Source organism: Gavialis gangeticus, unplaced genomic scaffold, assembly GCF_001723915.1.
Source record: "Gavialis gangeticus isolate Ggan-Ray unplaced genomic scaffold, GavGan_comp1, whole genome shotgun sequence".
Taxonomy (NCBI): domain Eukaryota; kingdom Metazoa; phylum Chordata; order Crocodylia; family Gavialidae; genus Gavialis; species Gavialis gangeticus.
The window spans coordinates 39,123,902-39,139,854 of record NW_017729033.1 but is presented as its reverse complement, the minus strand read 5'-3'; the positions used below and the strand labels follow the sequence as shown (position 1 = coordinate 39,139,854).

At 42.7% G+C, this 15,953-nt stretch overlaps 1 protein-coding gene across 2 annotated transcripts in view; it reads right to left on the bottom strand.

Annotated features, from left to right (window-relative positions):
* NCAPG (non-SMC condensin I complex subunit G) overlaps nt 1-15,953 on the bottom strand; it is a 56,835-nt gene that overhangs the window by 29,313 nt on the left and 11,569 nt on the right. For both annotated transcript variants that reach the window (XM_019526438.1, XM_019526439.1), the window contains 6 exons: nt 14,050-14,195; nt 11,798-11,882; nt 10,028-10,220; nt 8,544-8,693; nt 3,262-3,402; nt 1,043-1,166 (listed from right to left, as the gene is read on the bottom strand). In XM_019526438.1, the coding sequence (XP_019381983.1) occupies nt 1,043-1,166; nt 3,262-3,402; nt 8,544-8,693; nt 10,028-10,220; nt 11,798-11,882; nt 14,050-14,195 (839 nt within the window). The remainder of the gene's footprint in view (nt 1-1,042; nt 1,167-3,261; nt 3,403-8,543; nt 8,694-10,027; nt 10,221-11,797; nt 11,883-14,049; nt 14,196-15,953) is intronic.

Sequence of the window (15,953 nt, the reverse complement as noted above, 5' to 3'; positions counted from 1 at the left end):
CACCCCTGTAACCTGTCTAGGTCCAACTGTAGCCTACTCCTTCTTTCTAGCATACCCACATCCCCCCCACATCTTAGTGTCATCAGCAAATTTGAACAGGATGCTTTTTACCTCCTCGTCCAAGTCACCGATTAAGATGTTGAACAGTGCGGGCCCGAGGACTGAGCCCTGCGGAACCCCACTGCCCACATCCCTCCAGGTCGAAAGTGACCCAGCCACCACCACTCTCTGGGTACGGCCCTCCAGCCAGTTGGCAACCCATTTGACTGTAGGCGTCGACACCACAGTCCCACAGTTTTTTAATTGAGAACGGGGTGAGAGACAGTGTCGAAGCCCTTCCAAAAGTCCAGAAAGACTATGTCCACTGCTACCCCTGCATCTAAGGATTTGATGACCTGGTCGTAGAAGGCCACCAGGTTGGTCAGACAGGACCTGCCTCTAATGAACCCCTGCTGGTTGCTCCTAAGCATAATCTCCCCTTGTGGACATGTGCCAGAATAATTCTCTCAAAAAGCTTGCCCAGGATTGAGGTAAGACTAACTGGCCTATAGTTTCCCGGGTCCTCCTTCCTCCCCTTCTTGAAGATGGGAACCACATTGGCCCTCTTCCAGTCCTCTGGCACCACACCAGAGCACCATGAGTGCTCGTAAAACTGAGCCAGGGGTCCCGCAATGACCTCAGCTAATTCCCTCAGCACTCTGGGATGGAGATCGTCCGGACCAGCTGATTTGAATACATCCAGTCCCTCCAGAAGTTCCCTAACTAGTTCCTCACTAACCCTTGGCCTACATGTGCCTCCCCTGGGGTTTAAGGGGGGCCCAGAGGTGGGGTGGCTGTTCCGGTCCCTAAGATGTGCGAGTGTCAGCTAATTTATATAGAGTAGATGTGCACATCTACTAAGGTGAATGATAACTTAGGCTGGCCTGGAAAAGGAAATAAAAATCTAAACACTGGCAAATATAACTGATTTCTGCTACTTCCACTATAATACTTTGTGAAGGCAAGTTGTTATAGGACTTAGACAACAACTAAAGTTACTTACAGTCTCAATTCTTTTGTCATCATCTTTAATAATACTGAGCAATCTTTCCGCAAGTGAAGATATAAGAGACACTGAAGTGGTAGGTAAAATAAGTATCTCCTGCAAAACGGACAACAGACGTTTCCTGCAATTAAAAAAACAAAAACAAAAAAGATGTATTGTTTTTAAAATTAGAGTTTCCTTTTTCAAATGTCATAGCTAATATTAAATCCATTTTCTGTATCCTAAAGAATATTTATTACTAGAATGTTCTTCACTATGATAGTGAATCATTTTTCCCCTTAATCAATAGTGTTTAGTGGCCTTGTTTTATCAGTTAACACTGAATTTTCTATAGAAGTGGGATACTGATCTAAAAATCAGGGCTGTCCAACTGGCAGATCACAGGCCATATAAGACCTGCAATGGGTTAGTGTGCAGCTCCCAGACTCCTATTCAGCTGCCGCTCCCCCTATTGCTCTGGCTGCTGCTCTAGCCAGGGTTTCTAGGCTCCCCTGCTCCTTTCCTTAACTTTCACTTCCTGCTCCCATGCCAAAGGGTGCGGTAGCATAGCTCAAAGCACTGGGGAAGTCCACAGCAGGGTCCAGCAAGGGAGCAGAGGTGGGAACTATCTGCATATGCAGTTCAATGGTTGCCCACATTTGCATTACACCTGGCACATGTGGTAGGGGGTGCAGCCCAAAGACCCATGACCGAAACTGAGCAGGCACTAAGTTGAACAACCTTGATCTACCAGAAGACAAGTAGGATAAAAACAGTAACTATGTATGGATTACCATGGAATGTTTCTATTTTCATTCTGTGAAAATCCACATATTCCTATAGACCAGGGCGGGCAAAACACGGCCCTGTGGGCCAGATCTGGCCTGCCAGGCCATTCTATCCGGCCTGCAGAGCCCCTAAAAAATTTAGTAAATTAATATTTATTCGCCCCAGCTCCCTGTCAAAGCTGGGTGGAGCCAGGGGCAGTAGGACCCACAGGGAGTTCTCAGCAGGATTGCAGGCTTGAGCAGCCCAGCCCCACCCATCCCCAGCCAGTTCCCCGATTTCCTGCCCCCCCGCCCACCTCCAGCACCATGTGGCTGTGGCTTCTGCCTGCATCCCCAGACAGCAGAGCATGGGACCGCGCTGGTCGGAGTATGTACGTGTGTTCGCGTGTGCGCCAGCAGGCACAGGGGCAGTGTGTGGCTGTGTGTTCATACGGTGAGTCCCACACGCACACCCCTCCATACACGTGCATCTACGCCTCCCTTCACACTGCCATACACAAACCCCAGCCACTCTCCCCTCATACACCCACAGCCCCCACAAACCTATACCCACCCCCCCCACAATATACAAGAATAAGACTTCATTTTAAGCTATCGTGCAGTCACCTCTGTATACACTATACAAACGCATGCAAGTCAGGAGAAAAAATTTTCTGAAATCAAATTAATGAATGTTGTAGATGATCACATTTTAGAATATAATTTGGTATTTTTCTGGTTCTGGGGCAGCAAAATCGCTTGCTGAAAGGAGTACTTCTGGGGGCAAGGGGAGGGACTTCTGGTCACAAGATGGCAACCGGGGGCTACCTATGCAGCCCTTGACAGCTTGCCAAAACTCAGTAAGCAGCCCTCCGCCTGAAATAATTGCCTGCCCCTGCTATAGACACTTTTTTATTACCTATTCTGATATTTCAAAGAACTTTACTCCTTCAAAGCTTTCCCAATTCATTAGATAGTTATAAGTCTGCCAAATCTGCAGTTTTATTTGAAGTACAGTTACATTCAGAAAAAGAAAAGGGTATACACAAGACATGATGTTCCAAGCGTATGGTTTTTCCATGATTTTCATATTTGCTCAAGTTGAAAGAAAGTCGTTTGAATGGATCAGTCAACTTGGCTTGGAACTTAAATGGAAATATATGTCACTGACACCAAGTCATGAAGGATATTCAGTTGGCACTTAGCTGTTCTGGACAGAAAAAGTGAATACGCTACCCTGTTAACAGTAGGTCTGAAGTAACAAAAAAATATTTAATACTTAATTTCCCACTACAGTAAGCAAATAGGACTCAGCACACACCTGGAAATCATGCTACTGATTGTTGATTGTTGGATTTTGACCGGTTGATCAGGTTCTCTTTCTTAAAAACACATTCTAGGTACAATTTCCCTACTAAATGTCAAAGTTTCAAATAAAAAAAAATTAGACATGAATAGTATTAAGCTTACCTTCCCCCTTCTTCAGTGGTATCCATGCATCCTATAAGAAGACTCAGCTGCTGACCTATAAATTCTTTCGTCATCAAGTGTTCAATACAAGAAAAATCTTCCCTTTGTTTTTCATTGAGAACTGGAATGCTCTGAAGGTAACTGAATGCAAAAAAGAAGTCATCATTAAATGCAGCGTTTTCATTGCAATGTCAAAACACACAAAAAGACAACTTTTCCTTAGTGTTTTCATATAACAAAAAGATTCTCTACCCCCCCACTTCAATTCCAGAAGTTTCATAATTATTTTACTGTGAATGCTTATGGGTTTCCCTTTTTGAAAAATTGTAAGTTCTAGTATATTTAGAAGACAAGCAATTTGGGTATTTCAAAATGCATAAAAAGTCCATAAAACCCCAATATTGAGATGCCTAAATTAGTATAAAGTTAAGCACTCGGCAGCATTCTAAAAAAAATAATCATAAAGTTTAATCATGCTCCCTTGTGTTTATTATCTTTTACATACATATCTATTACATACATAAACCATTTCTCAAATATACCCTTGAATATTTTTCTACTCAGGCAACAAGCATAACATTTAATAACCACATCCATATAGAACCCTGGAAAATCTTACTGGGTACTTCTCACGCAATTCATTCTTAGATTGGTGAAGTGTGACAACCATAGAGCAAGCAAGAAAAATCTGGGTATTATGGAGACAGAAGTGGTTATACTGGAAAAAAAATCCTAAATAATTCACAAAATATTTCCTGTAATATAGATCATGGTATGGTTTTTGGACAAACATCAATATGAAGTTAAAAAAAAGTGGGGGAGACATCATTTGTGCAGATGAGTTAACGGTGTAAAGCAAAATAAAAAAATATGACAAGGCACCTACTTTTCCGATCAGCTGCTGTGTTAATAAGTAATTTCATGCTGGAAAACACCTGTGCTCCAGGATATGCACTGGATACTAACACATTTCTAGATAAAGTCAGCAGTTCTGCTTTTGCTCCTAAGCAATTATGGTCCCAAATACCTGAGCTTCTGCTCTTAGGGTACTACTGTGCTGTCATAAAATTAATTGAACAAGGATCTTACATTATCAAATATGATCTGAAATGGGAGGGGCTTGTGGGCACTCAGACACCTGTAAGTGTGGAAGTTGCTCCATATCTGGTCATGTAAAACCTAGTTTCTTTTATCCCAGTTTGCTAGTAGTGAGGAGAAAGTGGCAGGAAGAATTCACAGAAGACTGGCAGGAAGGCAGGCAAAGTTATTATGGACAGGTGTGTCAAATTTATGGCCTGCAGAGTTGTCCTAGGCGACCTACTGGGCTACCAAAAAGTTGGGGCAGAGGTATGGACATGGCCTGTCACAGAATTACACGTACACTTAATCTAGATCTGCCTTCCTGTTGTTGTTGCTGCACTCCAATACAAAACAAAATGCTGTTCTTTTCCTTTATCAGCAGCTTCAACTCCGTTATCCAGATCTGTGTCATAAGCATCATATCCATGAGCATTAGTTCCTTTCTCTTCAAATTAATATTGATACCAACTCTTAATCTCCCATCTCTTCTCTGATTTTAAATTGAGATACTCACTAGCTTCCCAGCAGCAGATGTCTTTAGTCTATTACCAGTTTTTGACTAGATGTTGTCCCTAAATTTTATTTTGCACACTCAGTGGTACATGGATGTGGTAAAAGAATTTCTGCCACTGTAAGCTAGAATGTTACATAGGTGAACCCCGTTCTACCAGAACAAAGGAACAAGTTCTTTCAGTTCAAGAGCTGGGATTACATTCTACATGACATAACGATGGCACAGCCACATGTTTGCATTACAAACTTCTTAGCTCTGCCAGAATCTTTTATGTTTCTGTTAAATTAGCAACAGCCACAATAAGGCTGGATGCCATCCTGAGTCCCTGACTCTCCCAATGCAATTTTGATAGGTCTTATAACTCCCACTCATAAATGCTGTGACTTCAATTTAGTCACAATCCCTAGTTTGGGAACTGCTGCAATATAATGTCACAAGCTGAACCAAACTTCAGCACAAAGGTGTTGGCCCTGGAAGCATGGATGAAGACAGGTAGCCTTGTGTGCAACAAGATCACTTTTTTTTTCTTGCCAAGATTCTTCTCTCTCTCTTTTCACTTTAGCTTCCGTTAATTGACTTCACTCAGCATTAACACAAATGTTTCTTAATATTCATAAATTTGTTCTTGGTATTAGGCAGTGTAAACTACTACTTTTTACTAATAATAACGATTACAACTTCACTGTGAATAATCACTCCATCATCAGATGCTAGGAACACTCAAGGAGTCGTTTCAGTAAGAGCAGCAACTCTCTTCACAGCTTCCACTTTAGTATTAAAAAAAAAAAAAAATCGTAAAACTGTTTCCCCACTTGGAACTTTGTAAATTAGACATAAGTAGGGAAAAAAATTCTAGTACTTAACCTGAAATGGTATACTGCTGACACAATACAACACGATAACTGAAGAAAGCACCATCAAGTTTTACCTTGCTGCCTCTGGTTTTAAAAAGAGTATCTAGAAGTGAGCCATCTTGCCCCAGTCTCTCTAAGCAGTACAGGTAATAAAGACATATGATAATAAAGAGCAGTACAGATAATAAAGACTACAGAGAGAACCCAACAGGTAGTTGTTATTAAAGATTCCAATATTGCTTGTATGAGGACACATGGGCATTACATGTGGGAGCACATTACCAAGAACAGAGCTGGAGGTTTATTCTACAGTATTTTATTTTTTATCAGCAGCCTCAGTCTTGGACTTCAAGAACATCAGTGAAGGAATCAAGCAAGCCTTGTTATCTATTAAACCACAAGATTTGAGAATACATTTAGCAAACAAGTTCATTTTTATGGTTATCTGACATTTGTGTGAAAAAGCTATTTATACCCAGGAACCTATTTAAATTTGTTGTTTTGCAGTTTTTGCAGAAACTACAAAACAACAAACAATAGTCAGGAAATATTCCACCAACCACCACCCCAAAAAACAGCTTATTGATCATATAATACACTGTTTTAGAACGTCCCAATCCTTACTGCAATACTTAGACAATATGGCAATGCCCGCAGTCACTCATGTGATCAAGATTTATTCTCTATAGCAAGGGGCAGGGCCTCTCCACCAATCTGCAACAAGAGGTGGGGCTGCCAGAAAATGGTTGTAAAATTGGCTCTTCATGGTACGAGCATGCTCCAAAAATGGCTTGTCTTGCCACAAGTTAAATAGATCCCTATTTATACCAATTTGATGAACACTTGAAGACTTTCCAGAAACAGGGAAGTGCAAACAGCAGCAACATTCTTATGAGAAAACAAGTTAAACAAATTCCATTTCCATATTGTCACTCATTAAGTTCACCAATATATTGTGGTGATATGTACTAAGGTGAAGCAGAAGAGAATTAAAAAAGATATTTATTCAGATGGTTCTTTTTTCTTGTCATTTAACTATACAAATTTATTTTGACCATAGCTAAGAAACATTTGCGATTTCTCTTCTCTATTTTACCTACAGCTGTCACATACTTGTGTTAGCTTCAACAGTTTTTCCTATGTTCATTTCTAATCAAATATTTCCATACAAGTGATTTTGGCTGCCCCCCGTCTCAAAATCAATGTCTCACCTGCTAGAATGCAAGTGTCTAGATTATAAAACATTTCTTGCATTTTAAATCAGCTACTTGCTACCCAGTTCTGTTTGTATCTGCTACTCTATCAGAAGGTCAACAAAGTAAAATGTTCTCAGGCATTTTCCTCTTTCTACTCAGGACCTTTTTACTCAGGACCCAGATCACATGGATGGATAGAAAGCAGGCAGCTTCTCTCCCCCACTACAAGCAAAATGCACTTACTTTCTTCCTGACCATCTTTTTTCCCCATTTCCACTGCCTACATCAAGACATTTAGACTCACTGGAGTATTTGAGCATGAATAGTCCATTGGTAGTCAGCTGACATTATTTAACTGGCTTGCCATCCCAACTATCATTGACTGAAGTTGACGTAATTTTTTTAAGTTACAGGATACTGAAAGATCTTAACTTCCACAATCCCTAAATATACAATAAAACAACAATATTCTCTTAAGACTTCACCTGCACTCAGAATGGACAGCTCTGATCTGCCAGACAGTGTGTATGCATCCTTCCATAGATTAAATGAGCATGATCCTGCATAGGTTTGCAGGGTAAACCAAGACTTCCTCAACAACTGCTTTATTGCTTGAGCTTAAGTGGTACCAGGTAGTACAGAATGCAGTGGGGCTAGGTGAGCTGAATGAGGAAAAAATGCAGAAGCTGATTAAGTAAAAGAACAGGGGATGAAGACCGAAAGAAGAATATCAGGGAAAAGAATAACTCATAACCACTGGAGTGCTCTATTCTCCAGAGCCTGAAAAGGAACCCACGATTTTCAAACTCAGACACTGCGTTGCTCCCTAGCAAATATTTGTGAAACAAACTGACAATGTATCTTATCCCCAGTAGTGACAGCTACACAAAGAATAAACAGCATTGTACTATCAGCCATTTACTCTGTTAGCTCAAATGGGAGAGGACTATTGCTCTAGATCTCAACATCCTAATCCTACTGATTACCCAAGTTGAAGAGGGTCAAGATGGTTGTGCTTGACAGAACAGGGGTTTCAGATTGCTTCATAAAAAGTTAGGAATTTACACCCAAAAGATAAGTAAATGAACATCAGTCAAATATTTAAAAGTTGGGAAATTCCAAATTTAAGGTTGACCACGTAAACCTAATTCAGCCATTCTGTGCATATGCTTTCATTACACAATCACATGCTATTATTAAAACAGGATCCCTGCCTCATTCTGTAACAAAGCAAGGCCAGTGTTTATTCAATGGGTAGCTTTAATACCTTTTTATTCTTCCCATTCAAATGTATGGCCTCATAAATTACATACTGCTTTATTTTTTGACATTTCTTAATTGATTTTGCAGCTTTAATGTTCTTTGAACAAAATATAAGAACATTGCACAAATTGAAAATCCAGAGATAAGATCAGATACAAGACTGATGATCTCCAATCTGTGAATGTGTGTTAATCATTTATTCCTTATACTTACCCTCCAATTCATGCACAAGTTTGCTGATTTTTTTACTATAAACATTTGATATCATAAGGAATGGTTATACACCAATAAGTTAAACTAATCTCTCCTGTTACTTTTTTTTTTTTTTTTTTTGCACTTTAGAGATTAAAATTTAAAAGTTTAGAATATACTTACCGTAGCAGATATTCTGCATAGATGGCAGGTTCTGGCACAACCTGCTCTAACAGCGCTTCACCTTCTTCACCCTTTGACTTTAGATACTCACAAAGAGATCTCCAGTACAAAGCATTTTCTGCAGTAAGCTCTTCCACCGGAATAGTTTTTCTGAAAAGTGTAGATGCATACAGAGAAACTGCTGATATCAGCTAAAATATTAATACATAAAACTCAATTTTCAATTAGTTTTCCCTGAAAATTTAATTAGCAAAGTTCAGTTCAAAGGGAAAAAAAAGTGCTGATACTGTTTGAGTGAAACACAAGAACTATTTCAATAATACTTGAGAGTCTTTCTGCATTTATGTACAAATGATGGCATGATGTGCCACAAAGTTCAATGTTTATGCAGGAAAAATATTTGAAAGAGTCCATGTGATGGATGGAAATAAGATTTGACCCTAGAACCATCCTGTTTCATTTCCCACTTCATTCATTACATTCAAGACTGATCATTTGGCTAAAATAAATAAGTAAACAAACAAATAAATAAATAAAGCCATTTGCCATCCGTATCTTGATGCAGACTTCTCACTTAACAGCAAGTAACCTGTCCAGGACAAACTCATATACATATTCCAATTAGCAGCCCCAGCCACCCACAATGAACTTGACACTACAGCTAAAAAGATGGGATGAGACAAATCCACAGAAACAGTTTGATTGCAGAATTCTGCAATACAGCACACAATTTGCTGTGCCAGTATTAGAGACTGATCAAATCATCTCTTTCTTTGAGCAGTGAATGTGCAGAACCCCTTGAGTCTCACTAGAGCAGTTTTTCAATCCTTTCAATCAGGGGTATCAAACTCATTTGGCCTTGTGGAGTTCTCTCACAAGATGGATGACCCACATTCAGATCTAGCCTGGAAGCTACTCACCAAAACTGCCAGCAGTGCAGGAGATAACAGTACAACTGCCAGAAACAGTGTGTTAGTGGCAGCAGCCAAGAAACTAACAGTGCTGCTTGCTATTCAATATACCTAGATACTGCTATGGAAGCCACTGTGCCAGAGAAAAGCAAAAGGGCTTGAGCAGCTGCCATATTTACTCCTCAGCTGTTGGTGCTGATAAAGCAGCTCTGACAGTCACAGCAAGAAGCCCTGCTGGCCAAATGACCCATGGACCATACGTCTAACAGTCTCTATTTAAAATGTTCTTGTGGCTTTTTTGAATCCTACCCCTTTTTGCAGCATCTTCCTTGAACTGTAACACCACAACTAGATGAAGTACTCTAACAGTGTTTACAGTAATGCCAAATTTAAAAGGCAAGACAGAAAAACCCCAGTTGAGAATCATGAGTACAGAGCATGATACTCTTTCAACTCATTTCTCCATAATAAAGAACACTATCCCCTCCCCCGTTAAAGACTAAAATCCTGAACTCAAATTTATAACAGTTGAAAGTATTCATCTTTAAAGATGCACAGAATTAGCTCATGTACCTGCTATCAAGGTTCTTGCAGTTTTGAACTAAGTCACTAATTGAAGATAATGAAAACATGGCATTAAGCATAGGAACAGCCACTTCAGGACAGTCTTCTACGTCCAGTCGATGAAGCAATTCTAAGACATCCCCTTCAGTCGCCCGCAACCAAGATTGAAGAAGTTTCTTCTTCACCACCTCCTTAACAGCATCTATTTAATCGATAAAGGAAGCTAATTATATTGAAAGTATAAAGTACCATGTTTCCCATATATATTCAAATACAATTTCATACTGCATATTTCTTAGTCCATTTTAAGATATGGACAATGAATAAGGAAATATTTGAAAAAGGATGTAATAGCTAAGAATTATTAACAGCAATGATGAGTACAGTGGCTCTCACGTAAGCAGATACCAAATTCGTCCATCAGTTAGTGAAATAAGTCTGGATTGAAGTAGCAGTTTTCAACAGAAAAGAGCTAAATCGAAGTCCAAGTTGATTTTTTTTTTTAAAGAAGACAAAGTCGGAACTGCCAAGCGAAGAGTCCATCCCCAAGCACAACTAACTAGACAAACTATCAGTAACTTCTTACAATCCTATACAAGGAAAGAGGCAATATGATTACAGAAAAAAACACCACTGAGTTTTACATTGCTGCCTCTGGTTTTAAAGAGAATCAAAAAAGTGAGCCATCTTGCCCCTGCCTCTAAAAGTAGCAGGAATAATAAAGACATACAAAGTAGAGGTGCACCAATACATTGGTCTGGTATCAGATTGGTACCAATACAAAGAAAGTTATCTGATATTGGCCTTAAGTGGCCAATAATTGGGCCAACAAATGCCCATGCTGCACGTGGCCACAGTGCACCCCACAGGCAGTGAAGACAGCCTGCAGCCTGAAGAGCTGCCTCCAGCTATTAAGTCTGGGTGGGGTGGGAAATCAAGGCCCTGCTGTGAGGGAGGGAGGGAGGGAGGGGCTGGAGCTGGGACAAGTGCTGCTCAGTCAGGATGGGTGAGCAGAGGACAAAGCCTCAGCTCATCCAGGGACATGAGATGGAGCAGGGCTCATCCAGGGAAAAGGGAGGGGGTCTGGGGGAGGCGGCTCATCCAACAACTCCTGCTGCCATTGCTGTCATTTATCCAGGAGGGCACTGGGGGGCATGTACCCCCGGATCTGTGCAGGGCAGGGAGGGCTGGGGTCGGGGCTGTTCCCAGCAGAGCCTGGGCTGGGCAGAGTGTGTGGAAGGCAGTGCTGCTGGGAGCAGGGGGCTAGAAGGGGGCTACAGCGAACTTTGGGGTGGCTACAGACCCCCCAATAGCTCCCTCTCAGCAGTGTCATTCCCCCGCCCTGCCTGTCTTAGGCTCTGCCAGGAATAGGCCCCGGAAATGCACAGGGTGGACTGAAGCTGGGGCAGCTCCCAGCGGAGGCTGGGCCAGGCACAGCAGTGCAGCTGGGAGGGAGCTACAGGGTGGGCTGCAGGCACCCCGAAGTTCACCATAACCCCCCTCATAACCCTATTAAAGAATCTGAAGTACAGAGAATAAGTGTTGACTTGGGCTGAACGTAAAAACCAAGGTTTAGATATAGACAAATATAGCAACTGTATCACTATGATAGCATACCAATATAAGCTGTTATGCTACAGCTTGTACCTCTGCATGTTTCTGCACATCTGTGAGTATGCAAGCATAGTAAAACTATGAAAAATAATTGACAATAAACCTTTAAAAAGTGAATCCATTAGTAACAGCAAGCAAAAATGATGAAGGAAATACTCCTCTTACCAGATCGGTCACTGAGTCCTTGCTGCAATAGCTTTACTCTCTGAGCTATGGACAAAACTTTCATGGGAACCTTTTCTGCCAAAACCTTTAAAAAAAAAAGAGAGAGAGATTGAGATCTGACTAAAATTAATTTCTACACCGTAGACTCAGCAGCTTACAACTGAACACTCCAAGTACCCATTATGGTGGTAAATAACAAAATCAAGAATGTAGAAGCATAGTTAAAAAATTAAATGCCATTGTCTAACAGCAATTACAAAACAAGCTTCTGATCATAGTCTCAAAGACAGATAAACAGGCTGCATTCATTTGTGGCCCCAGTGTTGTGGAGAACCAAGGAGAGGAACTCTTGACCTTGCAGAGTCTCAACTTCATTTTACTTCAGCAGGGTTTTATATGAACACAGGAGTCTGCCTACTTAATCCTGCACAGCATTAGCACTTAAACTTTTCCTTCCTGGCCCTTAAGAGCAAATTTTCCTTTGAGGCACTAAAAAAAGAATTCAAACATGTGATTTGATGAAATAACACTGCTACATTAAACCAAAATATCTTCTTCAGAGACCATCAGTACAGATAGCAACCTAAAAACTAAAGTTAGATTACCTAAGAGGGTCCTGGATGATTGAAAAAAGGGTAAACAGCACACATCCAACAGGAGGATCCATGGAACTACACTCAGCTTCACCTCAGTCCCTGGAAAAAAATCATGGAGCAGGTCTTCAAGGAATCCATTTCTAAGTACTTGGAGAAGAAGGTGATTAGGAACAATCAGCATGGATTCACCAAGGGCAAGTCATGCCTGACCAACCTGACTGCCTTCTATAAAATGACTGGCTCTGTGGATGTGGGACAAACAGTGGACAGCACATACTTTGACTGCATCAAAAACCTTACTAAAAGTCTCCCACATTCTTACAAGCAAGCTAAAGAAGTACATGTTGAATGAATGGACTGTAAGGTGGACAGAAAACTAGCTCGATCAGACCAAAAGGGTAATAATCAATGGCCCCATGTCTAGCTGATAGCTCGTATCAAGTGGATTGCTCCAAGAGTCAGTCCTAGGGCTGGTTGTTGAATACCTTTATCAACAATGTGAAAGATGGGATGGAGTGCACCCTCATCAAGTTTGCAGATGACATCAAGCTGGGGAGAGTAGTAGATATGCTGGAGGGTAGGGCTAGGATTCAAAGAGACCTAGACAAATTGGAGGACTGACCAAAAGAAACCTCATGAGGTTCAATAAGGAGAAGTGAAAGTCCTGCACTTAGGATGGAACAATCCCATGCACCAGTAGATTGGCGACCGACTGGCTAGATAGCATCCCTACAAAAAAGGACGGGGGGGTTACAATGGATAGTAACCTGAATATGAGCCAACAGTGTGCCTTTGTTGCAAAGGCGGCTAATGACATACTAGGATGCATTAGTAGGACCACTACCAAGAGATCAAGGGAAGTGATTATTCCCCTCTATTAGGCACCAGTGAGGCCACATCTGGAGTAGTGTGTCCAGTTTTGGGCCCCCACTATAGAAAGGATATGGATAAATTGGAAAGAGTCCAGCGAAAGGCAATGAAAATAGTTAGGGGGCTGAGGCACATGACTTCTGAGGAGAGGCTGAGGGAACTGGGCATGTTAAGTTCAGAGACCAAACTGAGGGGGGATTTAGCAGCCTTCAACTGCCTGAATGGTGGTTTCAAGGAGGATGGAGCCAAACTCTTCTTAGTGGCTGGTTCTTGAACTTCAGCCTTTGAGGTTTCTGGGAAAAGAACATTTCTTCCTTTGTGTTTATACCACACTTCAGACATTCAGGTGCTACTACAATAAACCAATACATGAATCCTAATGAAACTCTAATGACATACAAACTATAGGAAAAAAATGCATAGCTCCAAGAAAAAAGTTGAATTTACAAAATAAGTAGGAAAGAAACAGAATGTTTATGTTCTCTGTTCCTGAAGAGTTGTGCTTAACAAAGTTTGCACACTCACAACAAAATTTGCTTTTGTTCATGTTCACAATGCCCAAAAACCTCATGTTGCTAAGGAAAAATTGACTACTTTTGCAAAGATTCAGAAGAAGCAACTTGAAAAGTTAGGGTCCCTGGCTGTGCCTTATACAAGAACTTTCCCCATAACAGAGTATGAAAAATACCAGTTACCAATCTTTTCCATCAAGAGATTCTTTTAAAAAAACAAAAAAAGTTTCTGAAGGTTTTGAAACTGAAATTAAAAGAAGTTGGGATGTTTTACCTCATATGCCAGCTTCCTGACAACTTCTTTAACATCCATAATACGACCAACAATTTTTGGCACTGTCTGGGCAGATGGAGCAATACATGACAATACTGCACGCCTCACTTCTGAATTTGTATCATTTTCAAGCAAAGTGTTATAAACTAGAGAAGCCAAAATAAAGAGTTGGTTTTAAACATGAAATATTCACAGTATAGAATAAAAACTATTACCTTATTTCTTTGTTTGCCATTTCTACCACTTAGGAACCCCTCTCTCCCCCACAAAAAACATACTTTGCATCACAGTTGAGATTAGAATAGCCAACAAGTGGTGCACATGTAACAAGTAGTATAGGCACCTTCTATGTGACACATGCAGATAGGGCAGGAAGCAGAAGCAAACAGCAAGCTGAGCAATAGACCACACAGGAAGCACAGGGAAGAGAGCAGAAAACAAAGCAGCAGATCAGGCAGGGGAAGGGATAGGACTAGCACTTGGGGGAAAGCAAAGGGCTTAACTTGTGTTACACCTGCTAACAAAATTGGCCCTCACTGGTCTAGACCCTAACCAACTATAAATGAGCAAGTATCTTGTATTAATTAAATAGACCAGAGATAAATTTAGGACGGGGTGGACAATTATTTCAGCTGAAGGTCCACTTAGAGCAGGCTTGTCCAACATGCGGCCTGCCAAGCCATTTTATCTGGCCCGAGGCACCTGCTCCGCGCTCCACGGCAGCCGCGGGGCAGCAGCGAGGTGAGGTGGGCAGGGCCATCCCGTGGACCCCAGCCAGCAGTGAGGGGAGGGGAGCTGCTTACTCCCACGCGGTCGGGCTCATCAGTGAGCCGGGTCCTGCTGCCGCTGGGGACAGCATGTGCAGCTTGTTCCTTGGCTCCGCCCCTTGCCCCAGCGCATGACCAGGGAAGCTGCAGCATAGCCTGAGCCCTGCCTGCATGCATGGTGAATGGAGGCACGTGGTGGACAGAGTTAAGTTCCTGCGCGGAGCTAGGGGCACCAGGCCGGGGTTGCGGGGCACGCGGTTGCCAGTGCCCATGCCCTGCTCTGCTGGAGCGGCCCCATACAGGAAGCCAAGCAGTGGGCACTGGCACTTCCGGCCTGCGCCTGCCTCCTCACCCACCCGCCCGCTTCAAGCCAGCCCCGCTGCCCTGCCCCATAGCAAGGCGGCGCCTGCTCCCCTGGCCAGTCTCCCCCTGGGCGCTGTAGCTCTCCGGGCCCAGCCACCCACGCGAGGCCCTGAGGGGGCCGCTTCTCATGTGCTGCTGGGGATGAGAGGAGGCCGGCTGGGTCTGCACTGGCCAGCAGAAGCCGCAGCGGAGCCGTGTGCCACTTGGGATGGGACGAGCCTGCACCAGTCAGTCCCGAGCAGCACACGGCTCCGCCGCCACTTCTGGTGGCTGGTGCAGACCTGACCGGCCTCCTCCCGTCCCCAGCAGCACATGGGAAGCCGGCTTCAGCTGCATGCTGCTTTTCCTGGCTGGTGCTGACCCGGTTCTGCACAGGCAGGTCCTGCAGCACCATGTCAACCCGGGCATGCATGCCATGTCAACCAGCACCATGTCAACCCCTGCAACTTCACTGGTGTCAAAGGTTATGTGACATCACTTCCTGATGTGATACCACTTCCTGAGGTATTTGAATACGGCTTGCCGGCCCACAAAGTTCGTGATCCAGCCCCACATTCAAAAAGGTTGGACATCCCTGACTTAGAAGTTTGTGAGCTTTGGAGGGCCACATTGGTAGCCTTGCCCCTTAACGGTAGCCCCACCCCCTAGTTGTCATCTTGGGACCAGAATTCCTGCCCCTAACCCTGGCCTTTGCCACCAGAAGCCCCTCCCCTCATGGGCAGAAGGGCTAGGTGGGGTACAATTAGTTGGTTTCATAGTTTCTAGGGTCGGAAG